Source organism: Gossypium arboreum, chromosome 10 (genome assembly GCF_025698485.1).
Source record: "Gossypium arboreum isolate Shixiya-1 chromosome 10, ASM2569848v2, whole genome shotgun sequence".
NCBI classification, from domain to species: domain Eukaryota; kingdom Viridiplantae; phylum Streptophyta; class Magnoliopsida; order Malvales; family Malvaceae; genus Gossypium; species Gossypium arboreum.
The window spans coordinates 108,316,844-108,344,744 of NC_069079.1; the positions used below are offsets into that span (position 1 = coordinate 108,316,844).

General features: G+C 34.9%; 1 protein-coding gene across 4 annotated transcripts; it reads left to right on the top strand.

The window, feature by feature from the left end:
• The first annotated feature begins 13,195 nt into the window (after positions 1 to 13,195).
• On the top strand, positions 13,196 to 17,903 carry LOC108489572 (transcription initiation factor TFIID subunit 11-like). Of its 4 annotated transcripts, none has more exons than XM_017794215.2 (7): positions 13,196 to 13,421; positions 14,466 to 14,590; positions 14,779 to 15,179; positions 15,874 to 15,961; positions 16,242 to 16,341; positions 16,925 to 17,088; positions 17,676 to 17,903. In XM_017794215.2, the coding sequence occupies exons 3-6, from the start codon at positions 14,809 to 14,811 to the stop codon at positions 17,050 to 17,052; spliced, it is 687 nt and encodes a 228-aa protein (XP_017649704.1). In that variant the 5' UTR covers positions 13,196 to 13,421; positions 14,466 to 14,590; positions 14,779 to 14,808; the 3' UTR covers positions 17,053 to 17,088; positions 17,676 to 17,903. The 4 variants fall into 4 exon arrangements, with proteins under 4 accessions (XP_017649704.1, XP_017649702.1, XP_017649703.1 ...); XM_017794213.2 differs by having other exon boundaries at positions 13,197 to 13,421; positions 16,925 to 17,101; XM_017794214.2 differs by lacking the exon at positions 17,676 to 17,903 and having other exon boundaries at positions 13,197 to 13,421; positions 14,463 to 14,590; positions 16,925 to 17,374.
• The last annotated feature ends 9,998 nt before the right edge of the window (positions 17,904 to 27,901 follow it).

Below are 27,901 nucleotides of genomic sequence, written 5' to 3' on the forward strand. Positions count from 1 at the left end.
TGTTTGAGAGGAACACACAACCTCTGCCCAACACTCTGTTAGTGGGTGGCAAAACACAGAAGCGCCTATGTTTGGTAGCAGTATAGAATACATAACCCCTGCACAACACTCTATTAGTGGATGGGACATGCACCCCGGTGGGTCGATGTTTGTTGCTGGAAATACGTATTGGGGAATGACATCAACTTCTAGTAGTTGGCAATCCACATCTAATTGGGGACATTATGAAACGTCCAGAAGAAGGGATGATGTACTCCCTACGACTTCCACCGGTGAGGGGACCTCATACGTTGCAGATGATGGTGGGTTGGTTAATAAGTCCGATATGGATCCTCCTCGAGAGTCGGACCCCGATAGTGCAGAAATTGCATTATTTTCTGAACCAAAGTCTGTTCCAATCGAACCTGAAGATGTTGAAGGAGGTTCAGATAAAGAAGAAGAAAATCCGCAATTCAGGGCGTACTCACCTCTAGCCCACATGCATAATGTCGATCTATCTGCAGATGATGCGTTGGAGTTTCCAGATCTACCATACAGAAGGCATGATCATACAAGTTCGTTATTGGATTCAGGTGAATTGGAAATTGGTAATGAGTTTTCCAATAAAGATAGTTTTCTTGGTGCATTGAAACAACATAGCATCATGAACGGGGTTAACTACAATGTGGTTAAATCCAAATCCGATAAGTTTGAGGCTAAGTGTGCAGTGCAAGATGGTACATGTTCATGGAAAATCTATGCGTAGTTGAGGAAAAGGACAGGGTTGTGGGAGATAAAAAAGTATAAAGGTCTACATATATGTGCTGGAGGTACAATATTTAAGGTTTTTGAATAATACTGTTATTAAGTAATGTTGCATTATTTAACGTACTTCGTTGACAAGTGTTTCACAAAATCATCCCAAGATGGATTCAGATATGTTAGCTAGCTTAATACTACTGACGATGAAGGCAGGTCCCAAGACTTTAGTGCCAGTCTTAGTTGCCAATATTTGTAGCCAATTGAGGTACACTCCCTCTTACCGCAAGGCTTGGATAGCTAAGCAGAAGGCGTTGGAAAAGATGCATAGTGGGTGGGACGCTTCATATAATGAAGTATGGAAGTAGTGTCAAGTGCTGGAGAGATACGTCTCAGGTTACATAACAGACCTTGAAAAGACACCTGCGTACTACAATGACCGATTGCTCCATAGATGCCAAGTGTTCAAGCGTCTGTTCTGGAGCTTTCAGCAATGCTGAGACGCATTTCTATACTGCAAGCCATTGGTAGAAATTGACAATACCTTTATGTTAGGTAGATATACCTATCGGCTATTGCTAGCTGTGGTACAGGATGGTAATGGGAGAATCCTTCCAATTACGTTTGCAATAACACTTGGGGAGTCAGCTGATGACTGGGATTTCTTTCTTTCTAGGTTAAGAAGGCATGTCTACTCCCAACCTGATATCTGCATTATATCGGATCGGGGCACTGGAATACTAACCGCAATTGTGCGACAAGGAAGCCTATGGCATCGCACATACCATCGGTATTGCCTAGGGCACGTTGTGTCCAACTACTACAGGCAATATCGATCTACAAGTGAACAACGACAATTGACCAACATGGGTATTTAATCTCTATTAATATAATTTCGTTTGTAATATTCAATTTATTCTGAATGGAAGAGTGGTATGTAATTTTCAATATGAACTTATATTGGTAGGGTGTGAGATAAGTAAGGATCATTTTCATGAGATGTTGGTAGTTTTGCGTTCAGTTAACAAAGAAGGTACGGACTACCTCTGTAACATACCTTTCGAATAGTGGACACAAGCATACGACGGCGGCCTACGATATGGTCATATGACCTCAAACCTGGCTGAATGCATAAATTCTGTTCTAAAAGGAATACGTCATTTGCTGATAACATCGGTTGTGCGAGAGACATATTTTTGTTTAGCGGCACTATTTCCAAAGTGAGTAGCGAGTTATGAAGGCCAAATGCAGGGAGGCTATGTATAGTGTGGGAAGGTATTGCAAGAAATTAACAAGCCGAAGGCGCAGGCAAACACCACACACACATTGTGTCACCATCGCGACAACCTGTGGTTTTATGTGATGGGATTTGACAGACTGCACCAAGGTATTACTGGCAGGCAATATCGTGTACACTTGAGAAATAAGACTTGCGGCTGTGGGAGGTTTGACGCACTTCGTTATCCATGCGCTCATGTAATTGTAGCTTGTAAGAATCTCCATCTGGATCCCATGAGCTATGTCGACGAAGCGTACAAAATAGAATACATGTACAATGTCTGGAGACACATATTTCCACCTGTCCCAAATGAACGTAAGTGGCTGTCTTTATCACTTGCTCCGCTTAAGTTGATACCGGATAGAGATTTGTGTCGCAAAGTAAAAGGTTAACCTTACTCGACTAGAATCGTGGCAATATAGATATCCGAGGAACAACCAACCAACAGAAGTTGTGCAGATGGTGTAGGAACCCAGGCCATACAAGTCGATCATGTCCAAACCGAATAGCGATAGTTGTTGTAATAAAACTATGTTGCATTATTTATATTTTATTAAAAATATAAAAATATTCAAAATATTACCTTATTTAAAAGAACTTCTATTTTATTAAAAATATAAAAGTAAATTACAATTACTTTATTCAAAACAACTTTTATTTTATTAAATGTAACAATATAAAAAGTTTGTACAAATATATTAAAAATATTAAAAATATTGGTTTATTCAAAAGAACTTTTATTTTATTAAAAATATAAAAGTAAATTACAATTAAAATATTAAAAACAACTTTTATTTTATTAAATGAAACAATATAAAAAAAGTTTATACAAATATATTTAAAAAAATAAATTTTGTACCGACAGAAATTAATACCACATGGGGGTTGTCGACGGTCACGCGCTGGATTCCTCATTTGTTCAACTTCAAATGGGGGTTGTGGTTGCTCCAGCAGGGATTGTGGTTCCTCCGGCAGGGGATTTGGTTGTGGCTGTTGGGAGGATGACCCACCTTGATAGAATAATAAATTCGGAGGTGTTTGTATCACCTATAGTGGAGGCGTTTGAATCTCATAAAGCGATGGGGATTGGTAAAAAGAAGAGCTCCCCGACAGCGCCTCATGCGATCCCTCATACGATGGCGGTATATAGATTGGCAATCCACTCAGAGTAATTGGGAATGGAGATGAACCGGGTCATGCATTCCAACTTGTCATAGGACTGGGAAAATGAAACATATAAGGGTTAGGATACATATAAGGGCTAGGATACGCACCTGGCATAATCTGAAAAGGCTGTGATATAGGTGTCATCGATTGAAGTGTTGGGTCCGGTGAATGTGTGGGCGCTGTTGATGGGCCTACGTCATCTTTTTGGATTTAAAAGGCCCGTCATTTCCTTTGGACACAGATTTGCCATCGTCTCTCCTCTTTCGACAGTAAATATGGCTTGCCATGGATCCTAAACCATGGCATGTATTCCGGCACGCACGCTAACTCAAGAATGATGATCGGTTCCCGAGTAGGTATATAATCATACCGATTTTCCCATATTTTGATATATTCTGACCAGTATCTCAGCCAATCCGTATTCAATTACCATAAGTCGACTCTGTGCTCATCATCGAGCACCTCAGGTGTCACGGGAATCGATTGTTGGAATCCAAATTGCCGCAATGCTCTATCTGACTGATGCATCTCCACGGTAGCATAGTTGACCAATGGGACTTTTACTTGCCAAATGTTCAGATTTTGAAAGAATTCATCTGGAATTACTACTCGAATTGCCGGATCCTCGTATGATGTCTGTAAACATGATAAAAGTATTAGTTATATACATAATACATAATACTAAATACTAAATACTAAATATGAAACGACTATTTTATTATGTATATATATTTTATTTAATACTTACTTGTGCTTTCGACCATTGGTCTAATAGAAGCTGTATATCTTCAAGAGAGGTAGGTATTCCAACATAACTTGCCGAATGGTTCCACTTAATTAAATAAATTTTTAGCATACAATTATATTTTAAATCTACATAATAATTGTAAAATCTAATATAAATTTATGTCGTTATGAGTGAGAATGTATATGGGTGGTCCACTCGAGGACGTAAAAATGGAAAGCGAAACCGTGCCCATTATTGCAGTAGTGATAGGCAACCTCCGATTTTGGCTTTATTCTGTCGCGTCGCCCCGCGCATCTCTTTGTACAATGTTGCTAACATGATAAACCTCTAACTAAATTCACTAACTGCTCTAAAATCAACGAGTTTCAGCAGCCATCTCAGATGTACGAGGTTTCGTGGCAAGTCCGGCATCAGATAACTTCCAATCATCTCAAGAATGTATGCCCGAGCATATCATATTCTTTCTAGTTCAGTCGAATCATTATCTAGCTCCGGGAATGTGTCTCGTAACCACTCATCTCGATCTGACCTCCGTTAATATTATCCGAAATAGCACCCAAAAGCTTGTAACATACAGCTCCCCAATTAACAGATTGAGCGAACCCGGTGACTGCGTACCCATCCACCGGCAATTCCAATTGCAACTTGATAAACCATAATTTATACATATTTTTATCCCATGCTTAGCATATTTTTGGATGAATTATCATTGGATTTGTGGAATTTGATGCTCCTAATCCTTTAATTTCATGTTTTATACTTAGGTGAGCATAGGAGAGTAAAAAGAGCGAGAATCAGGCCAAAAACGAAGAAAATGGGTCAACATGAGAAATTGACACGGCCTGGACTTCCTTACACTGGTGGACCACATGCCCGTGTCTATTTAATAGACTCAAACACTGGTTGAAGCACTTGTACATGGCGTGTCACACGGGCGTGTCCCTGTCGAGCCCAAGTCTAGTCCTATTCGGAAAAGGCCACTCTTCAAGGTTTTGAAGCATTCTAAAGCCTATATAAACACCCCAGGAGGTACTTGAAAAAGACACACGAAGTAGGAGGTAAGGAATTACTCAAAGAAAGCCGATTGATCCATCTCAGAAGTCGAATTATCCTGCAAAACTGAAGATCTCTCTTCAATTTCCTTCAGGAGTTTTTGGGTTTTCTTTATGTTTTGTTATCATTATTCTTTTGAGATGTTTTCTTTTACACTTATGAACTAAATCCCCTAAATACCTTAGGGGAATGAAACCCAAAATGGATCTTGTTATTATTTTATGAATTATATGATAAATATTTGACTTGTTCTTAATTATGAGTTCTTAATTCTTGCTTTAATATTCCAGGATATTGATTCAAGTATTGATGTACTTATTCAGAGAAGCAAAAGTCCCTATCTAAGAGTAGATCTAGCATAATTAAGCAGAGTTGATTGCACCCCTAGACATAAGGAGACATAATTTTGCCGGATTAGGGTGAAACCTAATAAGGGAATCCATAGATCGAGTTAATGCAACACTATGGGTTTTAATTAGAAAGAGATTTCAATTAATCAACCTAGGGTTAGACGTTGTTAGTCTCTAGAGAGATAATAATATAACTGAGGGATTTCTACGGATCAAGTCAAGTGAATAAATCGTCTGATTCAGAGTCAAATAACAAGTGAAGTCTAGGTGGATTTTCCCTTGGGTATTGTCCAAATCAATCATTTTTCCTAAAAGTATTTCCCTAATTTACTTTCTGTGCATTCTTAGTTTAGTTAATTAGCTTAGTTAAAACAAATACCCTTAATTTTGGGCTAGATAATAAAAAGAAAGTTAATACTGGTACTTTTAGTTCCTGTGGGTTCAACATCTCGGCCTTGCTATAAACTATACTACTGCTCGATAGGTGCGCTTGCCTTCATCGTGATAATAGTTAGTTTTCAAGTACGGTCAATTATAAATTTAAAACTTATCACGATTTGATGATCATCACAACTGTACGTCTTCTAGAGTGATAGTACACTCTTCGCATAGAAGATGGAAAGTGTGCGCCTCGGGTCTCCACCTCTCTATCAATGCACTAATTAGTTTCGGGTCCAACTTGCACCCCTTGCCTATCGTGGCTACGTGCCAAAAACCCACTTCCCGCATGTAATTCTTTATCAATGGTGATGGAGGACCAGACATATTATGGATATAGCATTGCAACAGCCGATCTACAGACTGTTATAAAAAAATATAAAATAAAAATTAATTAAAATTGCATAAATGAAAAAAATATTAAATAATATTGAAAAATTAAAATTAACACTTACCATTTTCATTTGTAAGACGGAGATGTGTTTATTATCGAGACAAATTAATTCTCCGGCCATTGTTAACACGATCGAATATTTTTTAATTTTAAAAAAAACTAATTTAGAAAAAAATTAAATAGAGCTTTTTTGTAAAAATTAAAGAGAGCTTTGAGAGAAATTTGAAAGAATTTTGAGAGGATTTTTGTGTGAAAAAAATGAAAAGGGGGTTTTTATATATATATATATATTTACTGTTACAGTCCAAATGGTTAAAAAAAATTAGCCGTTAGGGGGTTAAAAAAAAGGGCAAACGCTCCCCTAGGGACGTGTTTTGCTGACACAGCACCTGAGATTGCGCTGAAGTGGACGCATTTTCAGGGAATTCGATCCTTTCCGGTAAATAATAAAAAAATTGGCCAATTTCTGTAAATAATTTTAGAAAAGGTTTTTTTTTTATAAAATGGCCTATATATAAACTGTTAACACCTGTTGTTTCTCCCAAATCATTAAGGGTTGAGAATCTTGAACCTGCGAATGTTGTTCCAATCGTCTTATCATTGGCACCCCGTAAATCACTCCTTCCACGCTTGAATTTTTGCTCCACCATTATCCATGGCCTGTACGATGTTCCAACCTCTTCCACTTCTCCTATTCCAGCATTTTTTAGTTAACAATAGCTTTCTTTTTTCCCCTTTCACAGATTGGATCAATGAGATGCAACAAGGAAAGCTCTTTAACATGCTTGTACTTGCCGCAAGAGAAGCATATCGTCGGGAGGGATTCATATTCCACGACTTATTGAGGTTGATGACTACCGCCATTTTGGCAAAGCGAACTCAAGTTCTACTATCAGTTTTAAAATCAAGTTTTGCGACTTTTCGTATCAAGCCTCTAATCACTTCAAGGATCCCCTTCTTGAACATAAATCCTGGAAGACTTGGCAATCAGATCTAAGCCATAACCACGCTCAGGTATGGTTTTAGTAGGGAGAAATCTTTGGTCCATGGCTGATGTTGTTCCAATAGGGTCGGAAGCGTGTAAATTATTGTACTAAAAAATCACACAAAGTTCAATTCCCAGGGAAGAGAGGTGGATCACAAGGATCTCTTAAATACCAAGTCTTTCCTTAGTCAGAATATCCCTTTTATAGTAATTTAATAGCACAATAAATACTACTATTATACCCTTAAATATTGAAAGAAAAATAGGACAAGAAAGAACACAAGAGTTTTAACGAGGTTCGGTAAATTATACCTACGTCCTCGGGCACTAACACCAGATGATAACTTTACTATCTCCAAAATATTACAAACAAATAGAATTCCTTAAGAATTCTCAAATGGGAGAAGAGAGAAAACTAAGAGAGAAAGATTGGTTGGGATGAATTGAAATGAGAAATGAGAAGGCCTATTTATAGTTGAGGTTCAAGGACCAAACAATAAATAGCCCATTATCTCAAGGACCAAAAAAAAATTATCCCATGCCACTTTTTCAAAGTCAACTTTAGGGTGCTAAACTTGCACCACTTTGGATTGTTTGCCATTAAAATTGTCTACCATTAATCATAATGTTAACAATCTCCACCTTTAAGATTTGATTAGGATAATCACATCTTCACACACTTCCTTCAACTCCCCAAATTCGATAAAGCTATCTTTTGTAGTGCCTCCAAATGCGCTCTCGGCGCCATACACTGAAGGTGCTCAAATTCTCAGGATGTTAATCAAGTTCAAACAATGATTAAACTTGATTGTTGTTACCACCTTGGTCATCATATCTCGGGATTATCTGCCGTCGGAATCTTTCAAGTAGAATTTTTCCTTTTCAAAGACTTCCGCACAAAATGATATCTTACGTCGATATGCTTGGTTCTTGAATGATAGACTTGATTTTTCGCTAAATGAATAGCGCTCGATGTCACAATATAGACTAATGTGACTTTGAACAACTCCCAAGTCTTTCAACAATCCATTAAGCCAAATAGCCTCCTTAATGACTTACAGAATCGCCATATATTCGCCTCTGTAGTAGATACACCATCAGAGATCGTAAGGTAGACTTCAACTCACTGGAGCTTTCAAGAGTAAACAGATACCCGTAGTTGAACGACGTTTATCTAAATTACCAAAGAAAGTCGGAATCAACATATCCAACTACAAACCGACCAAGTGCTTCATCCTGTTCAAAAATTAAACCAACATCTACGGTTTTCGAAGATACCATAGAATCCATTTCACACTTGCCAATGTCCTTTTCAGGATCATGCATATACCGCTCACAACTCCAACGACTTGTGAAATGTCGGTACAGACACACCATCGCATACATCAAACTCCCAACTGCATTTGCATATGGGACTTTTGCCATATATTCTCTTTCTTCTTCGCTTTTGGAAATAATTGAGCACTAAGTTTCAAATGAGAAGCAAGTGGGGTACTTACATGTTTTGTGTTTTCATTTACACCAAAACATTGTAATACCTTTTTCAGATATTGCTTCGATTCAAGCAAAGCTTGCCTCTGTCTATCTCTACTTATCTCCATGCCGAGAATCTTCTTGGCCTCACCTAGATCTTTCATCTCGAACTCTTGATTCAACCGAGCCTTCACTTATCTATCTCTTTTGGCTCTTGAGCGATTAACATATCATCAACATACAAGAGTAGATAAATGAAAGATCCATCATGTAGCTTTTGCAAATACACACAATTGTCATATTTGCTTCTTGTGTACTACGCTTTTCATAAAGCTATCAAATCGCTTGTACCATCGCCTCGGGATTGCTTCAATCCATATAGCGATTTGTTCACTTACAAACCCAATTTCTACCACCAACATCTTTGTATCCTTCGGGCTGAGTCATATAGATCTCCTCTTCTAACTCACCATGCAAGAAAGCCGTCTTAACATCAAGTTGAGCTAGCTCCAAATTCAACTGTGCTACCAAGGCCAACAAAATTCTAATGGAGGAATGCTTCACAACAGGGGAAAATACATCATTGTAGTTAATTCCCTCCTTCTGAGCGTAGCCTTTAGCTACCAACCTTGCCTTGTAGCGAACATCTTTCTTGCTAGGAGATCCATCTTTCTTTGCGAATACCCACTTGCATCCGATTGCCCTTTTACCTTTCGGTAATTGCGCCAACTCCCAAGTATTGTTCTTCAAGAGAGATTGCATTTCTTCATCCATGGCGCTTTTCCATTTATCACTTTCTAAGCTTTGCATTACTTCTTGATAAGTGATAGGAATATCATCATCAACAACGGAAGGCGCGAGGCCACCATATCGAGAATCGAGCGTGTTTACGAATTTCTCTCCTTGGCCTTGCAACGCAGAATCGGTTCGGTGTACTTAATGGTTCTTGGGTCGAACCTCTTCAACCTCTAATTCCTCCATTGTGGTGGAGAATTAGACTTATTAACGGGAAATCCCCATCTGCTCAAACTCCACTGTTTTGGAGTACACTCCACTGCCTTGTGGAGTATCGCTCGTCTGAATATCTTTATCTCGCTACCTTTTCAATGTGGCGATTCATCAAAGGTAACATCTCTCACATGATCATTTTCTTTGTGTCTAAGCACCAAAGACGAAATCCCTTCACTCTGAAGTGATTCCCATAAAGAGAGCTTTCTTTGCCCTCGGATCTAACTTTGACTCCTTCACATGGTAATATGCGGTGGATCCAAACACATGTAAGGAATCATAATCATGAATGGGTTTTCCGCACCATACCTCCATAGGAGTTTTTCTTTCTAATACTGAGATGATGGCAAACGATTAACAAGATGGGCAGTATGTCACAACCTCGACCAAAATTGCTTGCCCAACCCAAGATTGGACAACATACATCGAACTTTCTCCAAGAATGTTCGATTCATACGCTCTGCCACTCCATTCTCATTGTGGTGTATCCCTAAGCGTGAAGTGTCGAACAATACCATACTCTTGGCACACATCGAAGAACGGATCACTTCTATATTCGCCTCCATTGTCCGTTCTAAGCCGCTTGATTTTCTTGCCATCGGTTTTCGATCATAGTTTTCCATTTAAGAAAAGCGTAAGCACTTCATCCTTAGTTCTCATGGTATACACCCAAACTCTTCGGAAAAGTCATCAACAAAAGTAACAAAGTAGTGTTTTCCTCCCAACGAAAGTGTTTTGGAAGGCCCCCACATCTCGAGTGAACATATTCCAAAATACCTTTTGTATTATGGATAGCGATCTCAATTTCACTCTCTTTTGCTTTCCCAGAACACAATGCTCGCAAAATTTTAATTTGCAAGCCTTTGCACCTTTCAACAATCCTTGCTTTGCCAGAATTTGCAAGGATTTTTCGCTGGCATGTCCCAACTTCATATGCCACAACCGCATTGAGTCCAATTCTTTGTTCTTGGGAAGTCGCAATGATCGCTCCAATAACTGTACTACCTTGGTAGTAATACAAGTTATTTTTCCTGATGCCCTTCAATATCACAAGTGCGCCAGATGTCACTTTCAAAACCCCATCTCTCATATTAACAACTGAACCATTGGATTCCAAGGCTCCCAATGAGATGAGATTTTTCTTCAAACTGGGCACGTACCGAACATCAGTTAGAACTCTGGTTGATCCATCTTGATTCTTTAATTGGATTGAACCTATCCCAACAGCTTTTCTGAGCATTGTCATTGCCCATATAAATAACTCCTCCATTTAGTTCTACTAAATCGAGAACCGATCCGGTTAGGGACATATGATAGGTACAACCCGAATCCAATATCCACTCATCCGAATGGAACGACGATGAGGATGCAACCGATGATAATTGAGTCACTGGTATCATGCTTTGCAACACAAGCATCTATGTAGCTTTTCCTTATTCTTGACTTTGGACAATTTTTCTTCCGGTGGCCTTTCTCATGACAAAAGGCACATTCATCTTTCTCGAGTCCGGACTTTGACTTTGATCTCCCTTTTGAGTTTTCTTCCGAGTGTATGAACGACCTCGGACTACTAAAGCTTCAGATATCTCGATTGAGTTTTTCTGTTTGTCCTTCTTTCTCTGCTCATAATCGTATAAGGCCGCATGCACTTCGCTCGAGATATATCACTCCGCCATGAAGTAGAGTAGTTTCTAGGAACTCAAACTCCTCGAAGTGACCCCAACAACATCAAAGCCAAATCTTCATCTTTGAATGTCTCATCCATATTCACAAATCGGTGACTAACTGATTAAATTTGGTGATGTGATCATTCATTGTGGTACTTGGGACGTAAGTGAAGCGAAAGCAGTCTTTTCTTCAAGTGGAGCTTATTTTGACTGTTTTCTTCAAAATTTTTCTTCAAGTGCCACCCACAACTTATTTGCGAAGTCTCCTTTGAAAAAGCATACCTCTGCTCTCGAGAAAGGCATGATCGAATTGTGCCACATGCCAACCGATTGATCACCTTCCAATCTTTCTCCTCACATCATCTGGTTTCTTTTCATCAATGGCAATGTCTAGACCTGCTGAAAAAGGGCATCTAGAACCTCACTTTGCCACATACCAAAATGGCCCGTGCCATCAAAGATCTCCACGGCCAATCTTGCATTTGCAATTGTCGGTCTTGTCCACATGGACGATGTTGAAGCTCCTACACCGACCGTTTCTCCATAATCTTTCAATATACCTAAGGAAATCTTTTCTGATGTGGAAGATCAGTTTAAACTGCAACTACAGAGCATACTACGATTAACCTTCGGCTCTTGATACCACTTGTTGTTCCAATAGGGTCGGAAGCGTGTAAATTATTGTACTAAAAAATCACACAAAGTTCAATTCCCAGGGAAGAGAGGTGGATCACAAGGATCTCTTAAATACCAAGTCTTTCCTTAGTCAAAATATCCCTTTTATAGTAATTTAATAGCACAATAAATACTACTATTATACCCTCAAATATTGAAAGAAAAATAGGACAAGAAAGAACACAAGAGTTTTAACGAGGTTCGGTAAATTATACCTACGTCCTCGGGCACTAACACCAGATGATAACTTTACTATCTCCAAAATATTACAAATAAATAGAATTCCTTAAGAATTCTCAAATGGGAGAAGAGAGAAAACTAAGAGAGAAAGATTGGTTGGGATGAATTGAAATGAGAAATGAGAAGGCCTATTTATAGTTGAGGTTCAAGGACCAAACAATAAATAGCCCATTATCTCAAGGACCAAAAAAAAATTATCCCATGCCACTTTTTCAAAGTCAACTTTAGGGTGCTAAACTTGCATCACTTTGGATTGTTTGCCATTAAAATTGTCTACCATTAATCATAATGTTAACAGCTGAACCGTAGGGTACTGGTCATATGTACTCCATGGCCCTTACGTTAGAACTTTCTCATAGTCATCAAAACATTGAAACTTAACCAAGTAATAGCTGTTTTCAAAATCCATGAGCTGAAATGGTTTTGACAACTTCCAAAAGCTACTAATCCTATTATGAAGAGCATTGTATCCAATACTTTGACCCAAGAGTTTCGAAACTACAATCGTCTCTATTTCCTTGTAAAGGATCTGCTTGATTTTATCAGAAAAATCTATTCTCGGAATCCCGTTAATGGTAGGTCTTATCACATCTCCCTCTAATAAGACTAGATCTCTATCTTTACCATCACCTGTAGCCAAATGGTCTTTGATAGAATCGACTGATCCAACCCCTAAGAGTTTTTCCTTCCAAGATATCATTGGAGGTAATTCAAGATCCATACTCATATTGACCTCTACCTCATTTTGGCCTTCCTTAAACCTTTTTTAGTGTTTCGATCTTCGAAAAAATGAGATACGCCACCATTGTCATTGCTCAAAAAGTTTTCCATTTTTAAAAAAATTAAATCTGGTTAAAGTGAAACTTCCCCAACAGTGTAGATTTCAGGTCATTTTTGTTATAAATTTTGAACTTGGGTTTTTTTTAGAAATAATAATTTTTTTAGGGTTATTTTTGAAAAAAAGCCCGTTTATTCTCTCCTTTTTTAGATAATATTTTTCTCGTTTCTCCCTCACGTTTGCTTCCCCCTTCATTCTATCCTCTTTTCCCCTTTGTTTCTTCCCTTTTTTTTTCATCTTTCTCTTTTGTTTTCTTTGCCGTTTCTGAAGAGAGTTTTCGTGAGAGAGAAACCCTAAGTTTTCTTTGTCGTTTCTGTTTTTTTTTTTGTGATTTTGAAATGCTCTGCTTCATCGGAGACTCATTTCATGTATGAATCTTTACTTGAACTTTTTTTTTTCCTTTTCATCTCTGTTTTAGTTTCAGATCTAAGCTTCTTTATTTGTATTTCAGTGAGTTTTTTGGTTTTCAGCTTTAGAACAAGTTTGTCTTTGCCTTTTCATCTCTGTTGTAGTTTCAGATTTATGCTTCTTTACTTGTATTTTCAGTGGGTTTTTTGGTTTTCAGTTTTTGTTTTTCAGCTTTAGAAATCACTGTTTCGTTCCGTCTTTCAAATCTATGGATCTCGGTCTGGTTGTTCTTTTTGTTTGTTTATCGTCTACTGTATGTTGTTCTTTTATTTTTTGGATTGTTTGTTTCCCTCTGTTTAACATTATAGCTTTTGTGTTATGTTCAATTTGTTTTAAATCCTAGCTTAGCAAAATACTGGTTGGGTTTGGTGGTTGGGGTTTATGATTTCGATAAGTACATGAAAGTTTCCGGATGAATGTGCTCCACCTGATATTAAACCCTACACACCAGGGGTAATATTAATATATTGTTAAATCAACTTTCTTTCCTTTGTTTTCATAGTTAATGAATTTGATGTCTGTCTTCCTTGCCATGGCTATAAACACACATTGGAAGTAAAACTGTTGATTTGTTGTTTGTTCTCAAATACATACTATTTTCTGGTTCGAACATTGATAATAAGCTACTTATAATGGATGCTTTTGGAGTTTGAATAAAATGTTTTTATACCTTATTCGAGCTTTTTGAATATGTAAAAGATGTTTCTCCTTTGATTGAGGACAGGATTAGTGTTGAGTAATTCTTTATTATTATTATTATTATTATTTTTTGTATATCAGTTTACTTTGCATTAAGGTTTTAGTGAAGTTAATCATAGATTCTTCTTTGAGTGCTATTATGATATTTTAATGCTATTAATTGTGTTTCTAAGAACTTTATAAATATTTATAACAAAGATAACCTCGAATATTAATTGTTTTTTATGACACAAAGCTCTGCTCTATATGTGCTTCTTAGTGCTTATATGTTAATTACTTAAATTTTTTGTTGTCATTGCAAGAAGATCTTAAAAAGTGCCTTGCTGATGAAAAGGCACGATATCAATTTGTAATTCGTGCTGGTACTGATACGGAGGTTCTATGGAATGATGGAAGGCAGTCTAAAACTGAGCCTGTTTACAAACGCAGTGTAAGTGGCTTTGTGAAAGTCTCTCTCTCTTTATATCCATGTGTTCTTTTTTTTTTTTTTGCTTGGTGGTTAGTGGTGAATCATTTGGGTTTTGGGTTCGTGTTTGGGGTGTAGGGGTTTGGGTTTAGGATTCGAAGTTAGATGTATCCTAGGACCTCAGTGACCTATTCCTTTGTATGATCTTTCAGATAGAATTTGATCAAAATTATCCTAAAAGAATGAAGCAATCAAAGGATCCATTCGAAGCAGCATTGGAGGAGCAAGAGGAATCGCCGCCTAATTCCCCAGTTGGTGAGGATGAGCTGAACAGCCAAACTCCAAATGAGCCCCAGAACCAAACCAATGGTGGACACAATTTGCTTGTAGATGATGATGATTACGATGAAATTGGTCCCAACGTAAAAAATTCCTCTCATCCATCATCAACTTCAACTTCTAAGTTGCACTCTACAATTGTTAATGCTAATGTTGCTACTGGAGCCACCACCAAGAACAAAGAATACGATGATGACGAAGAGGAGGAAAACATGGAAGTTGAGCTTAGCAAGTTCCCTTCTAGTGCTGACCCTACTAAAATGGCCAAGATGCAGTGAGTTTCTTTTTTTTTTTTAACCTTCTTTTTCCTTATTTTTTGTTCTAATTTTCAGATATTTATGTATTAGGTGAAATGCCATATTTTTAGTGTTTTAAAGGATCAAGTATAAATATTTCAAGGTTAAATTTTGCTATTAGTCCTTGTTCTTTGCGAAAGTTGTATATTTAGTTCCTGTACTTTAATTTGACCAAATTTAGTCTCTATACTTTTTGAAATTTGAAATCTTAGTCCTAGCCCTAACAGTAGCAGTTAAATCTATTTGGTTAAATTCAATTACTAGTCCTGTACTATGTGTACAATTATAGATTTAGTCCATATTTTCCAATTGGATCATTTTAAGTCTTTATATTTATCAAATTTTGAAATTTCAATCATAATGCAAAAGATTCTCATTAATCCATTAACTGCTTTTTTAACGAGTAATATGTGAAAAGATGGTAATGTTTACCGCATCAAATTTGGGAAATAGCAAAACTTAATGAATTTATTAGTTATCGTTTGGGTGAGGATTGAAATTTTAAATTTTAAAAAATACAGGGATTAAATTTACAACTTCCACAAAGTACAGGGACTAATGGCAGAATTTAACCATATTTCAAAATATGATCCCTTGCTCTATACATCTATGGCCTTTCTCTAATATAGGAGGTATCTGCCTAGAGCTGTTAAATTTTTTTCTTCTTTGCAGAGCCATTTTATCGCAATTCACAGAGGATCAGATGAGTAGATATGAATCATTTAGGAGATCTGCGCTTCAAAGGTCTAACATAAGAAGGGTGAGCTTCTTGGACAGCTTTTTTGGGTAGTCTTTCTCTAGAAATATTATTATATTTATGGTGGATTTATAATTATTTGTTGCCTCTTTGACTTCTTTCAATTTCATCTGCATGGGAGTGATAGTTAACTCAAAATTTTGTGTATTATTGATGAATATACTTGAGATTCTTTGGTGCATATGTACTGTCACTATAGCTCCAACCCATTTATGTATTTCAGTTTTGCAAAAACATGATTTGATAATACATCGACTTTAAGTTTGTTCTCGGTAATATGCAGTTGTTGGTAAGCATAACTGGCAGCCAGAAAATTTCTTTACCAATGACCATTGTCGTGTGTGGTATAGCGAAAATGTTCGTTGGTGAACTCGTTGAGAAAGGTACATGCACTTTCCTCTTATAGCAGTAGTGTTGAGATTTCATTTCCAGAAAGCAAATCAGTTTGATTGAAGAGAAAACAAAAAGAGTGAAACTGGTATAAGTATCGTGGAAACCCTTGTATTAAGAGTCAAATTGCATCGTGCCCCCTCTATTAAAAAAGGGGCAAATTCGTCCCTTTATGTTAGATCAAAAAGCAAATTTCTATTGTTAAAAACTGGTGCTTGTATGTTAGAATGAGATACAAATGGCATGTCACGTGTAACTGTTTGGTTATTTTGTCAGCCATGTCAATTTTTAATAGTAAAAATGGATGAAATTTTTAATAGAAAGGACTAGTTTGCCCCTTAATCTAATGTATAAGGACTAATTTGCTTATTTTTTGAGTAAATGGGCTGAAATGCAATCTGTCTCCTAGTATAAGAGCTTCCATGGTACTTTTACCAATAAAACCTTGCATATGGAGGGATGCTTATAAATGCACCAAATATTATGATCAAATATATATGGCTTGGTGCTAAGAAGTTCATTTATCAAGACTTTAAGCTTTTGAGTTTATTTTAACATTATTTTGGTGGTTTGCAGCTAGAATAGTCATGACAGAGAGAAAAGAATCCGGACCAATCAGGCCTTGCCACATTAGAGAAGCTTATAGAAGATTGAAGCTTGAAGGCAAAGTGCCTAAGAGATCAGTGCAAAGGCTGTTTCGCTAAGCGGATCAAGAAACAAGCTTGGTCATCGTTTATCAGGTCTTTTTACATGGTTTGTACATTTGACTTGTTAAAATAATTTCTTTTGAACCTTATGTTACCTTTCATCCTATTTTCATTTCAATGAAGAGGTAGGTAGATCCCTGTAGGCCATAAATCAATTTATATTTTGTGTTTGTGTTAGGCTTGGGATGTTTTGTTCAAGTACAAAATCTCAAGTACAATAATCATTTGTGAAAAGTGACTGATCTTCCGGCTGACTTCATTTGTGAGCTTCGACGAGTGAAATTTATGGAAATTACAGTTGCGTATGATTTCAATTCAATGCATTTGTATGATATTGTGTTGAAGGGAGGTATACCATTAACTTGGACGGTCGGATGTTAACATGCTTTTATTAATATTTGTGAGATGATGGTCAATAAAGGCAGAAGAAAGATGATTGTTCTTTAGTAGAACTACCTGAAATGTGATTGTTATATATGAATGCATCTGGTCTTAATATAGGGATTAGCATGAAATTTCATAGCCCCATAATCTTGGCTGGTATTTTGTACATTCTGCATTTGGTCTTAAGATATATAAATGTGTATTAAATTCCCAGTTTATTTGTTTTCCTTTTACAGATTTGGTCCATTGTTGATGAGTTCTTCCTTCGAAGGACGGTATATTTTTACGGAGACATTCAGCCCTCTATCAAAAAAATCATGTACTTGTTAGTAAATTGGAATAAATACTCAAAGACTTCTTACTATAAGGTTAGGAGCAATTTACTATAAGAAAATTAGAGAGTAAAAAAAATAATGAATAACAGCATTAATTATTTCTGTTAATAAATTATTATCTAAAGTAAATTGATGAATTTAGTTTTATATTATTGAAAAAATAGCAAACAAGAGAAATGAATATGATGGTAGTTATTTACATTTGTAAAAGTTGAAGAATTGAAGATAAATATGGTTGTGAAAAATATTTTGTTCGTTGGTTGAAGTTGAAGAAATTAGAAAAGGGAAAAATTCAAAACATTATAATATTTTAAATTTATAAAATTCAAAAAATAAATATTTTCGTAATTTTGGAGTGTTCACAAAAGGTTATTTAAAAACTTTTCTGTTTTTCTTTTTAATGTTTTGTTTATATAAAGTTTTAAAAACTTGATTAGAATTTTTTTCAAAATTTTGAAAGTAATTATTAGCTTCTTTTTGAAAATTTAACATATTTTACATTTGTGAAAAATATTTACATTTGTAAAAGTTGGAGAATTGAAGATAAATATGGTTGTGAAAAATATTTTGTTCGTTGGTTGAAGTTGAAGAAATTAGAAAAGGAAAAATTCAAAAATATATTGTAATTTTTATGAATATTTTTTTTCTAGTTTTTCATTTTAATAATTTGAACAAATTGTCTATTTAAATGTGGTCTTATTGTTCATAATTGCATTTAATTTTTCTTTTTAGTTAATGTTGCTTCAATTATTCTTATTTGTTGAATTTCAAATATTGAACATACTAGATTGACTCATGGCCCTATAAATTCTACAAAAGTCATAAATATTCAAAATATGTAGGAAAAAGAAAATTTTAATAAATACAAATAAATTATAATAGAAACACAAACATTCATTTTATAAAAATTAAATTAAATATTCAAATTAATTTAAACCCAATTCAACTGGTTTTGTGCCAGTTCAATTTTCCTCTATTTTTTTTAGCTTCAGTTAAACTTGTTAAACCACATATTCTTGATTCAATTGATTCAACTGTTCAATCCAATTTGGTTCTAACAACCATCATGTTTACTCTCTATTTCTTTGTTTGGTCAACAAAGTTTTCTAGTGTTAAAAATGTGAAAAATCTGTAATAAAACATTTAGTGTTTAAAGCTTAGGGTCTAAGGTTGAGGTTTAAGGTTTATGGTTTACTATTCTCGAAATAGATCATATAAGAAGATTTGGATAGGAAATCATACATTTTGTTAACATAAATATAGTGGTTCAAGAAACATACCCAATATATAAATCACCTAAAGTTCGATTAGAATGAGCAATAATAGATGGTTTTACAATGCCTAAAATTTAATTGCCCAAATCTGTTAAAAACCTATGAAAAGAAATTTAAAAAACTGTTTAGTGTCTAGGGCTTAGGGCTTTGGGTCTACAGCTTAGGGTTTAAGTTTGGGTCTAGGATCTAAGTTTAGAGTTCAAGGTTCTCAAAATAGATCATATACTAAAATTCATATAGGAAAACATACATTTTGTTAACAAAAACATAGTGATTCAAGAATCTTACTTGCACGCTTAACCTGATTTTCATGAAATATGAGAAAAATCATATATTACAAATATAATGCATATCATTCAAGGTTGCGTTTTAAGGTTTAAAAATCAAAAAAATATCGTAATACAATATGATAGCTTTTTTCATACCAGGAATGACTTCAAGATCCATGAGGAACTTTCAAAGCTATATTGCTTCTTTGGTAGCCTCATAAGCAGGCACATACTCAATCTCTATAGTAGAGTTAACGGTACAAGTTTGCTTTACACTTCTCCACACAATGGACCTGTCGCCTAAGACAAAAACATAGCCCGATGACGATTTCCTCAAATTCTAACACTTTTCGAAGTTAGATCAGTTTATTTGGTAAGAGTGAGGTCTCCACCGAAATACACAAGCATATAATCCCTTGTTCTCCGTAAATACTTGAACATATGCTTAACTGCTTGCCAGTGCCTTGGTCCTAGATTCACCTAATATCAACATCAACTTCATTGTAAAATAAATATCTGGGCGTGTGCATAGCATAGCATACATGTGATTTCCTATTGCCGAAGCATAAGGAACCTTTCTCATGTTCTCTCTTTCTTTCGCTGTCTTATGATAGTCCTCTAAAATGAGAAATACCACCTTTCCATTCCTCAACATTTGTAAACACAAGATTCATCTAAATTTTTCTCAAATCCAAAAGTCTTGATCACCTAATCAAATCTTTGATTCCATAAGCAGGATGCTTGCTTAAGTCTATATATGGATCTAAGCAATTTGCAAACTTTATACTCTTTTGCTTTAGCTATATATCTGGTGGGTTGCAGAATGTAGATGCTCTTTTCAAGATAGCCATTCAAAAATTATATCTTGGCATCCATTTGCTAGACCTTGTAATCAAGAGTCGTCACAATGGATAATAATATGCTAATTGACTTGAGCATGGCAATCGAAGAGAAGGTTTCTTCATAACCGATACATTCTTTTTGAGTATAACTTTTTACCACAAGTCTGGCCTTATAACTTTCCACTTTTCCATCCGCATTTCTTTTTCTCTTATAGATCCACTTACACCCTATTGGTTTATCCCTTCCTGTAAGTCTACAAGTTCCCACATTGAATTGGAATACATAAAGTCCATCTCAACTTTCATAGTTATTTCCAGGAGCTTGGAATCAGCACTTTGTAACTCTTCGTCATATGTGAGTGGGTCATCATTTTCCTGTTTGGTAGACTCAGTGTTAAAAACACTTCTGCCAGCTTGGAAGAACTTAGGTTTACGAGACTATAATAGTTTGCTCTTTTATGTAACTTTCTTCAAGGAAAGTGGCATGAGTTGAGACTATAACAATTTGCTCTTTTGAGTTATTTGCTCTTTTGAGTTATAAAACAAACCACCCTTTGTTCTCCTTGGATATCCTAAAAACATGCACAATTCTGTCCGTGAGTCCAACTTCCTTACATCTTTATCCAATATGTGGGCCGAGCATCCCCAAATCCTAAAATGATTAAGATTCAATTTCCTGATATGCCATAATTCGTATGGGATTTTTGATGCTGCCTTAGTTGGCACATCATTCAGAATATAGCAAGCAGTTTCTACAACGTATCTCCAAAAAGAGATTGGTAGCTTTGAATAACTTAACATTGAACATACCATGTCTAACAATGTTCAATTTCTTCTCTCTGCCACGCCATTCTGTTGTGGAGTGTCCGATGTGGTTAACTGGGATAGAATATCATTTTTTATGAGGTATCCTAAGAACTCTTCAAATAAATATTCCCCACCTCGATCAACCGAAGTGCTTTTATGGGTAAATCTAATTGTTTCTCCAATTTCGCACGGAACTCTTTGATTTATCAAAGGTTTCAATTTTGTAGTGCATCAGGTATACATACTCATATCTGGAATAGTCATCAATAAATGTTACATAATACTCGTAACCACCTCTTGCACTAACGATCATGGGGCCACATAAAGTTCTAGGGGTTTTTCAGCCTTTGTTCCTTTTACATTAAAAGATCGCTTAGTCATCTTACATTCCAAGCAAGATCCAAATTATGGAATATCAACTTATTTAAGCGAACATAATATCCAGTCTTTCACAAGTCTAGTAATTCTTTCTCGGTTAATATGACCAAGTCTCAAATACCAAAGGTACGCCTCATTAGAGTGAGAAGTTTTAAGTCTTTTATTTGATATTTCAGTCTCAATTAGCGTGTACATATTTAGTTTGATAAATAAAGATTATTTTTCATTCATCCATTACAGGAAAGATTGTGATTTCTAAATATTGCAATTCTATTATTAAATGTCATGGTCAAGCTGTCTTTATATAAACATACAACGGAAATTAAGTTTCTTTTGAAACTTGGTACATAGAAAACGTCTATTAAAATAATCTTTCTACAATTATCAAAATAAAGATATACATCTCCAACTACTTCAGTTGCCACACTTTTCCCGTTTCCGGTCCACAACGATAAGCTCTTATCTCTATGATCTTTTGCCTCTCGAACCCCTGCAGAAAAACACAAACATGATTAGTGGCTCTCGAATAAATGACATAATGGTCTATTGAGTCTTTCACTAAACAAGTTTCTACCATCAAGAGTTCCATACCTTTGCCTTTGGTAGCTAGGTATTATTTCTACTTTTTACAATTTGCCATGAAGTACCCTTTCTTGTTACAGAAGAAGCATTTAGACTTAGATAAGTCTTTAGGCTTTTTGGTTCTCTTCCTTTCCACTTGTGATGGCCCAGAGACCTTAGTCTTGCCTTTCCTAGCGCGTAGTTCGCGAGACCTACCCTGTTTAAAGAAACTTACCCCATAAAAGACTTAGAATGTACGAGCTATGTAGGGGTGCGAACCCCAATGTCAGATAGATGAGTTGTTTTGTACATTGGTTTACAAAACTTAGGGTTCACATGTTCTTAAATTCCTTTCTTCAAATATTTTTGACTTTAGGAAAATAGTAAGACAAGCCCCTGCAAGCGAAGTAGGTTCGCATGTTTTTGCTACTACATAGCATGAAGCAAGCGAAATGAGTTCGCGAGCTTGTGCTTTCTTAAATCTATACATGATGTTTTATTTTATCTCGTAGTGTATAGAGGTTAGGTTGGGTGTTAAAGAAGAGTCACTTAAGTGGATAATATGACGTTCTATAGCTCAGGTTTGGTGATCGAACAGGATATAGGGTGTTACAATTGGTCACTATCGAAGCTAGCTGAGGTATACAACAGGAAATTGTTAGATTGCACGACGTACCTATGTCAATTATCTCTGATTGGGATCCCCGATTCACTTTGAGATTCTGAAAACAATTACACGAATATTTAGGTACGAGATTAGACTTCAACACTACCTTTCACCTGTAAACAGACGGAAAATCGGAACGTGTTATTTAGATTTTGGAAGATATGCTTCGAGCCTGTGTAATTGATTTTGAATCAGGCTGGGAGCATTATTTACCTTTGGTCAAATTTGTGTATAATAACAGTTTCCAGTTGAGTAGTCAAATTGCTCCGTATGAAGTAGGAGTGAGCAAAATTCAATTCGACTCAAAAAAATTGAAAAAAAAACTCGAATTTTGAATTAAACGAATTGATTTATTCGAGTTAATCAAATTATTTGAGTCAACTCGAATTTTTTTCGAATTTCGAGTTCGAATCGAGTTAAGTTTTCGAATTCGAATAACTCGAATAATTCGAATATCAAACTATAATATTTTACATTTTTACCCCAAACTACCAAACCTTTTTACTTTTCTCTCAAAACTTTTACTCCTTCCCACTTTCCCCCAAAACTTTTACTCCCCTCCCATCCCAACCCCCCAATCTACCCAAAATTCATTTCCTACCAAAATTTTACTCTCCCATTTATTTTTTCTCAAAATTTTACTCTCAAAAACCCTCAAAACTTTTTATTTTTCCTCAAAATTTTTACTCCCTCTGACTTTTCCCCTGAAACTTTTACTCCCTTCCCATCCTACCTCCCATCTACCCCAAGCCCATCCCCCCCCACCCCAATTTTTTTTTAATATTTTCCCTCCAAAATTTTACTCTCCCATTTACTTTCCTCAAACTTTTATTCACCAAAACTTTTATTTTCCTCTTAAACTTTTACTTCTCACCCTTTACTCTCAAATAAAAATCAAAATTATCCCAAAAAATCACTAAACATAAATAGTAATAATTTTATTTATATATTCTATTTATATTATTAAATTAAATTTCACATTTTATATTATTTATATTATTGAATTTTTAGTCATATTGAATATTTATATTAAAATTGAATTGTTAATTATGCCATAAAATATTCGTCCTAAAATTTTATATTGGTATCAATTTCACATTTTATCTTTAATATAACTTCTATTAAAAAATCACATTTTACATTTAATATATTTTTAATTCCAAAATACATAGTGACAAGAATCAAGATAATTGAAACAACAAAGAAAGCAAAGAAACTAACCCGTATATAAAAGATTAATAAATAAATTATAAAGTGATGAAAGTTAAAAAAAATTTGATTAAGGTGGACAAATTTTATTATGATAGGTGACAGTGGTTACAAGGACTCAAAATTATTTTTTAAAATTTAACTCGAACAAATATATTCAATTTGATTTGATTCGATTTGAATTCCATCTTACTCGACTCGATTCGAGAAAATTTCAAATCAAATTAGGATGATAAAATATGATTTGTCAACTCGATTAACTCGAAAGTTTTCATGCGATTTGATTTGATTCGATCGAATGCTCACCCCTAGTATGAAGTATTATATGGTCGTAGGTGTCAAACACCTATTTGCTGGTCAGATTTATGTGAAAGAAAAGTTGTTGGGTTGAAATTGATTCAGGAAAAAAAAGATATAGTCAAGGTGATCTGAGATATATTGGAAAACAACTTTTGGTAGACAGAAATCATACGCGGATATGAAATGTTGAGATATTGAGTTTTCAATGGGTGATAAAGTATTTTCAAAGGTTTCTTCATGGAAGAAAATTATGCATTCGGTCGAAAGGGAAAGCTAAGCCCTCGATTTATCGGATAGTACGAAATCACCAAAAGAGTTGGACCAGTTACATATCTGTTGGCATTATGAGCATAGTTACAAAAAATACACGATATTTTTCACATGTTGATGCTCAGGAGATATTGATCGGATTCATCTCACTTTATTTCAGTGGAAGAAATTGAAATTCAGCTCGACTTGCATACAAGGAAAAACCAGTCAAAATTTTAACTCACGAGGTGCAAGAATTATGAAATAAACGTGTTCCACTTGTGAAAGTTTTGTGGTGTAGCCACAGTGTCGAGGAAGAAACTTGGGAATCGAAAGAGGGGATGAGATCTCAATATCCCCACATATTTTCATATAAATTTCAGGGATGAAATTTCTGAATGAGGGAGAATTGTAATGACCTAGAGTCAATGGTATCGAAAAATGACCCCGTTTTTCTAAATTAAACCCGTTAATATTTTTATTATTTTTTTACGGAGTTATATTAGAAGTGGATTGAATCTTAATCAAGTAATTTTGTCGAAATAGTGCTTAATTAAGGTGCATGGACTTAATCGTAAAAGTGTCAAAAGTTTAATTTTTTAAAGAATCTTTAATCATAACAAGACTAAGGGACTTTTATAGCAATTAAACCACTATAAGATTATTAGTGGATGATAGTATATAGGTTAAGTGTTAAAAATGTTATAAATTATAAAAGTTAATGAATAAAATAAAACACAACTTGTAATAAAATAAATATAGTGGAAACACCAAAATTATTTGGTCTACATTTCTTCAACAAACCAAAACCAAGGGAGAAAAGAAACCTCAACACAAGGCCTAGGGTTATAAAGTTTCAAGCTCAATTTGGTTAGTTCAATTTAGTCATTTTTTTGTAATTTTTATGTTTTCAAAATCTCGAAAGCTTAAGCTAGCTGACTTATGTCATACTTTTTGGTACTATTATGTAACACCCCTATACCCGATTCGACCCAAGGAACTTGATATAGGGATATTACATTTGGTGCCAAAGTGATTTTGGTTAATCACTAATATATTTGAACATTAAAAAAATAAATTGTCATAACTTATATTTTAGTCCCTACTACTTGGAAGACACTTGATCTTCCTGAGTACATACAATTATATTCAAAATTTTGAAACATACCCTCTTAGCACTTGGAGATGTTATGAGATGAATTCTCACAACCTCAATTACAATTCTTCAAAATCACTGTACCTAATCTGTGCACGGAAAACAAAATCATACGCTGAGTAAAACTTAGTGCTATTTCTATAATCCCAATATTTAAAGACAAGATAATATAATATGCACAATTGAATTATAAGAACATATTAATGTCTAGTATCATGACTATCACTTTTCATTTATTAAACAATGTCCCATTTCACACAATTACTATATAAATGGTTATTCACATTTCAAACCATATTTATTCGTACAATAGCATTAGTCCTGCAATACTCAGTTCATGAATACATCATTTCATACGATACTCAATTCATGAGTATATAACTCATATATTCCATGTATTGCCAACATATTTTACATTTTATTTTCAATTCAATATATCACTTCCATTTCTCATACCATGTCATTTCAATATCAATTATAGAACTTTATTATTTACTTACCCCTATTAACACGACTTGGACTTTGACAGATACACGGATCCAACCAAACACACCAATTTGGCACCCAGTGCCTCATCGGATAATTCAAAGTAGTAAATTGACACCCAATGTCTCATCGGTTAAAACGAAGTAAATTGGCACCCAGTGCCTCATCGAATAAATCTGAAGTGATAGATTAACACCCAGTGTCTCATCAACTCGAAGTCGAAGAAGTCCCTGAACTCATCCAATCCAATGGCATGCCATCTATATTCGACTCAGCCCGATACCATTAATAGGGCTTAATTTCACTTTCCAAATACAACCAAAATTCAATTATCATATTTGCACATATATATATATATATATATATATATCTCAATTCAATGTCAAAGTGTCAAATACTCACCTTAACACTTACCATATGTAAAATAAAAAAAAACGACAATTAATAACTAGTTTCGAATTATAGAAATACAAATCAGAAATTTTGAGCTATTCGATGTCGACTTTATCTTTCCCCTTTTTAGTCGAGGATTTCGGTACAACTTTAGCAATTGAACTTGGAACTTTGAAACCCCTAAGCTTTCGCGTTTGTTTCTTTCTTCTTTCTCTTTTTCTTTTTCTTTCTTTCCTTTCTGTTACTTTTTACTTTCTCTCTTTCTTTTCTTTATTTCATTTTTGTTTTATTATATAATATACATATATACTTAAATATTAAGTAAACATATTATAATATATATTTTAATTTTATTTATTATAATATATATAATAAATTCACATCTTATGTCGCCTCACTAAAAATAATGGCATAATTGCTTATTTAGTCCCTTTAATTTTTCTTTAATCTATAATTCAACTTTCACCCTATATGCAGTTTAGTCCTTATACTTAATTACTCTTAATTCATGCAAATTCATTTAACCAAAACCTAATTAACTACACAACTAGCTTTGTAAATATTTATAATAAATACTTACAAGTTCGATTTACGGGAACGGAGTCTTAGGAATGCACTTTCTGACCCCCCTGACTATCGGATTGTTACATGTTAAGGTTTGAAGATGTTACCATTATTGAATAGTTGAAGTTTTAGGGACCAATTTGATATATTTTAAGTTTAGTAGTGAGAAATGACTATATTATAAAGTCAATTGATGATTTTATGCAATAGGGACTAAATTGCACAAAATTTGAAATTTGTGGTAGAAATGAGAAATAGGAAGTTAAATTAGGCCTAGACTGAAATCAGTATAAAAATTGGAGGTTAAATTTGAAATTTAAATTAGTCCATGTTTTAGGGACTAAATTGAAAAAAATGTAACAGATGCATAATTTAGAAATTCAACGTGAAAATGGTTGAGTATTGATGAAATTTATTTATTTTTTAATCCGTAGCTAATGTCAACCCGGATTCCTTGAAAATGAAAGGAAAAGACAATCGTAGACGAATAGCTCAGAGTTTATGATTTTGGTTTCTATAATTTGAACTACTTGTAAATTGATGCATATTAAACTGTTTGTGCATGGTAAGAACATAAGGTGAGATACTTTGTCATTATGAGATGTACTGAACTGACTGATGTTCATAAGGACTAAATTGAATAGATGTGAAAAATATGTATGTTTATATAAATAAGAAATTAAATACATGTCGAGTTGATTGATGCCGCCATATGTTTGACTAAATGAATTATGATAAAAATTGATGTGAATTGAGATATTGGTTGAGAATGAAATATGTAATGAATACCTTATTAATTGTTCAGGTAGAGTCGGATATAGTTGGAATGCCATAGGATAGGAAGAGTTCAGGGTTACTTCGACTACGAGTCGATGAGGCACTAGGTGCCAATTTTATTCGATTATACCAATGAGACACTGGGTGTCAAACTTATTGTTAGTGTTGGGCGAACTATTTGCTTTGGATTTATTC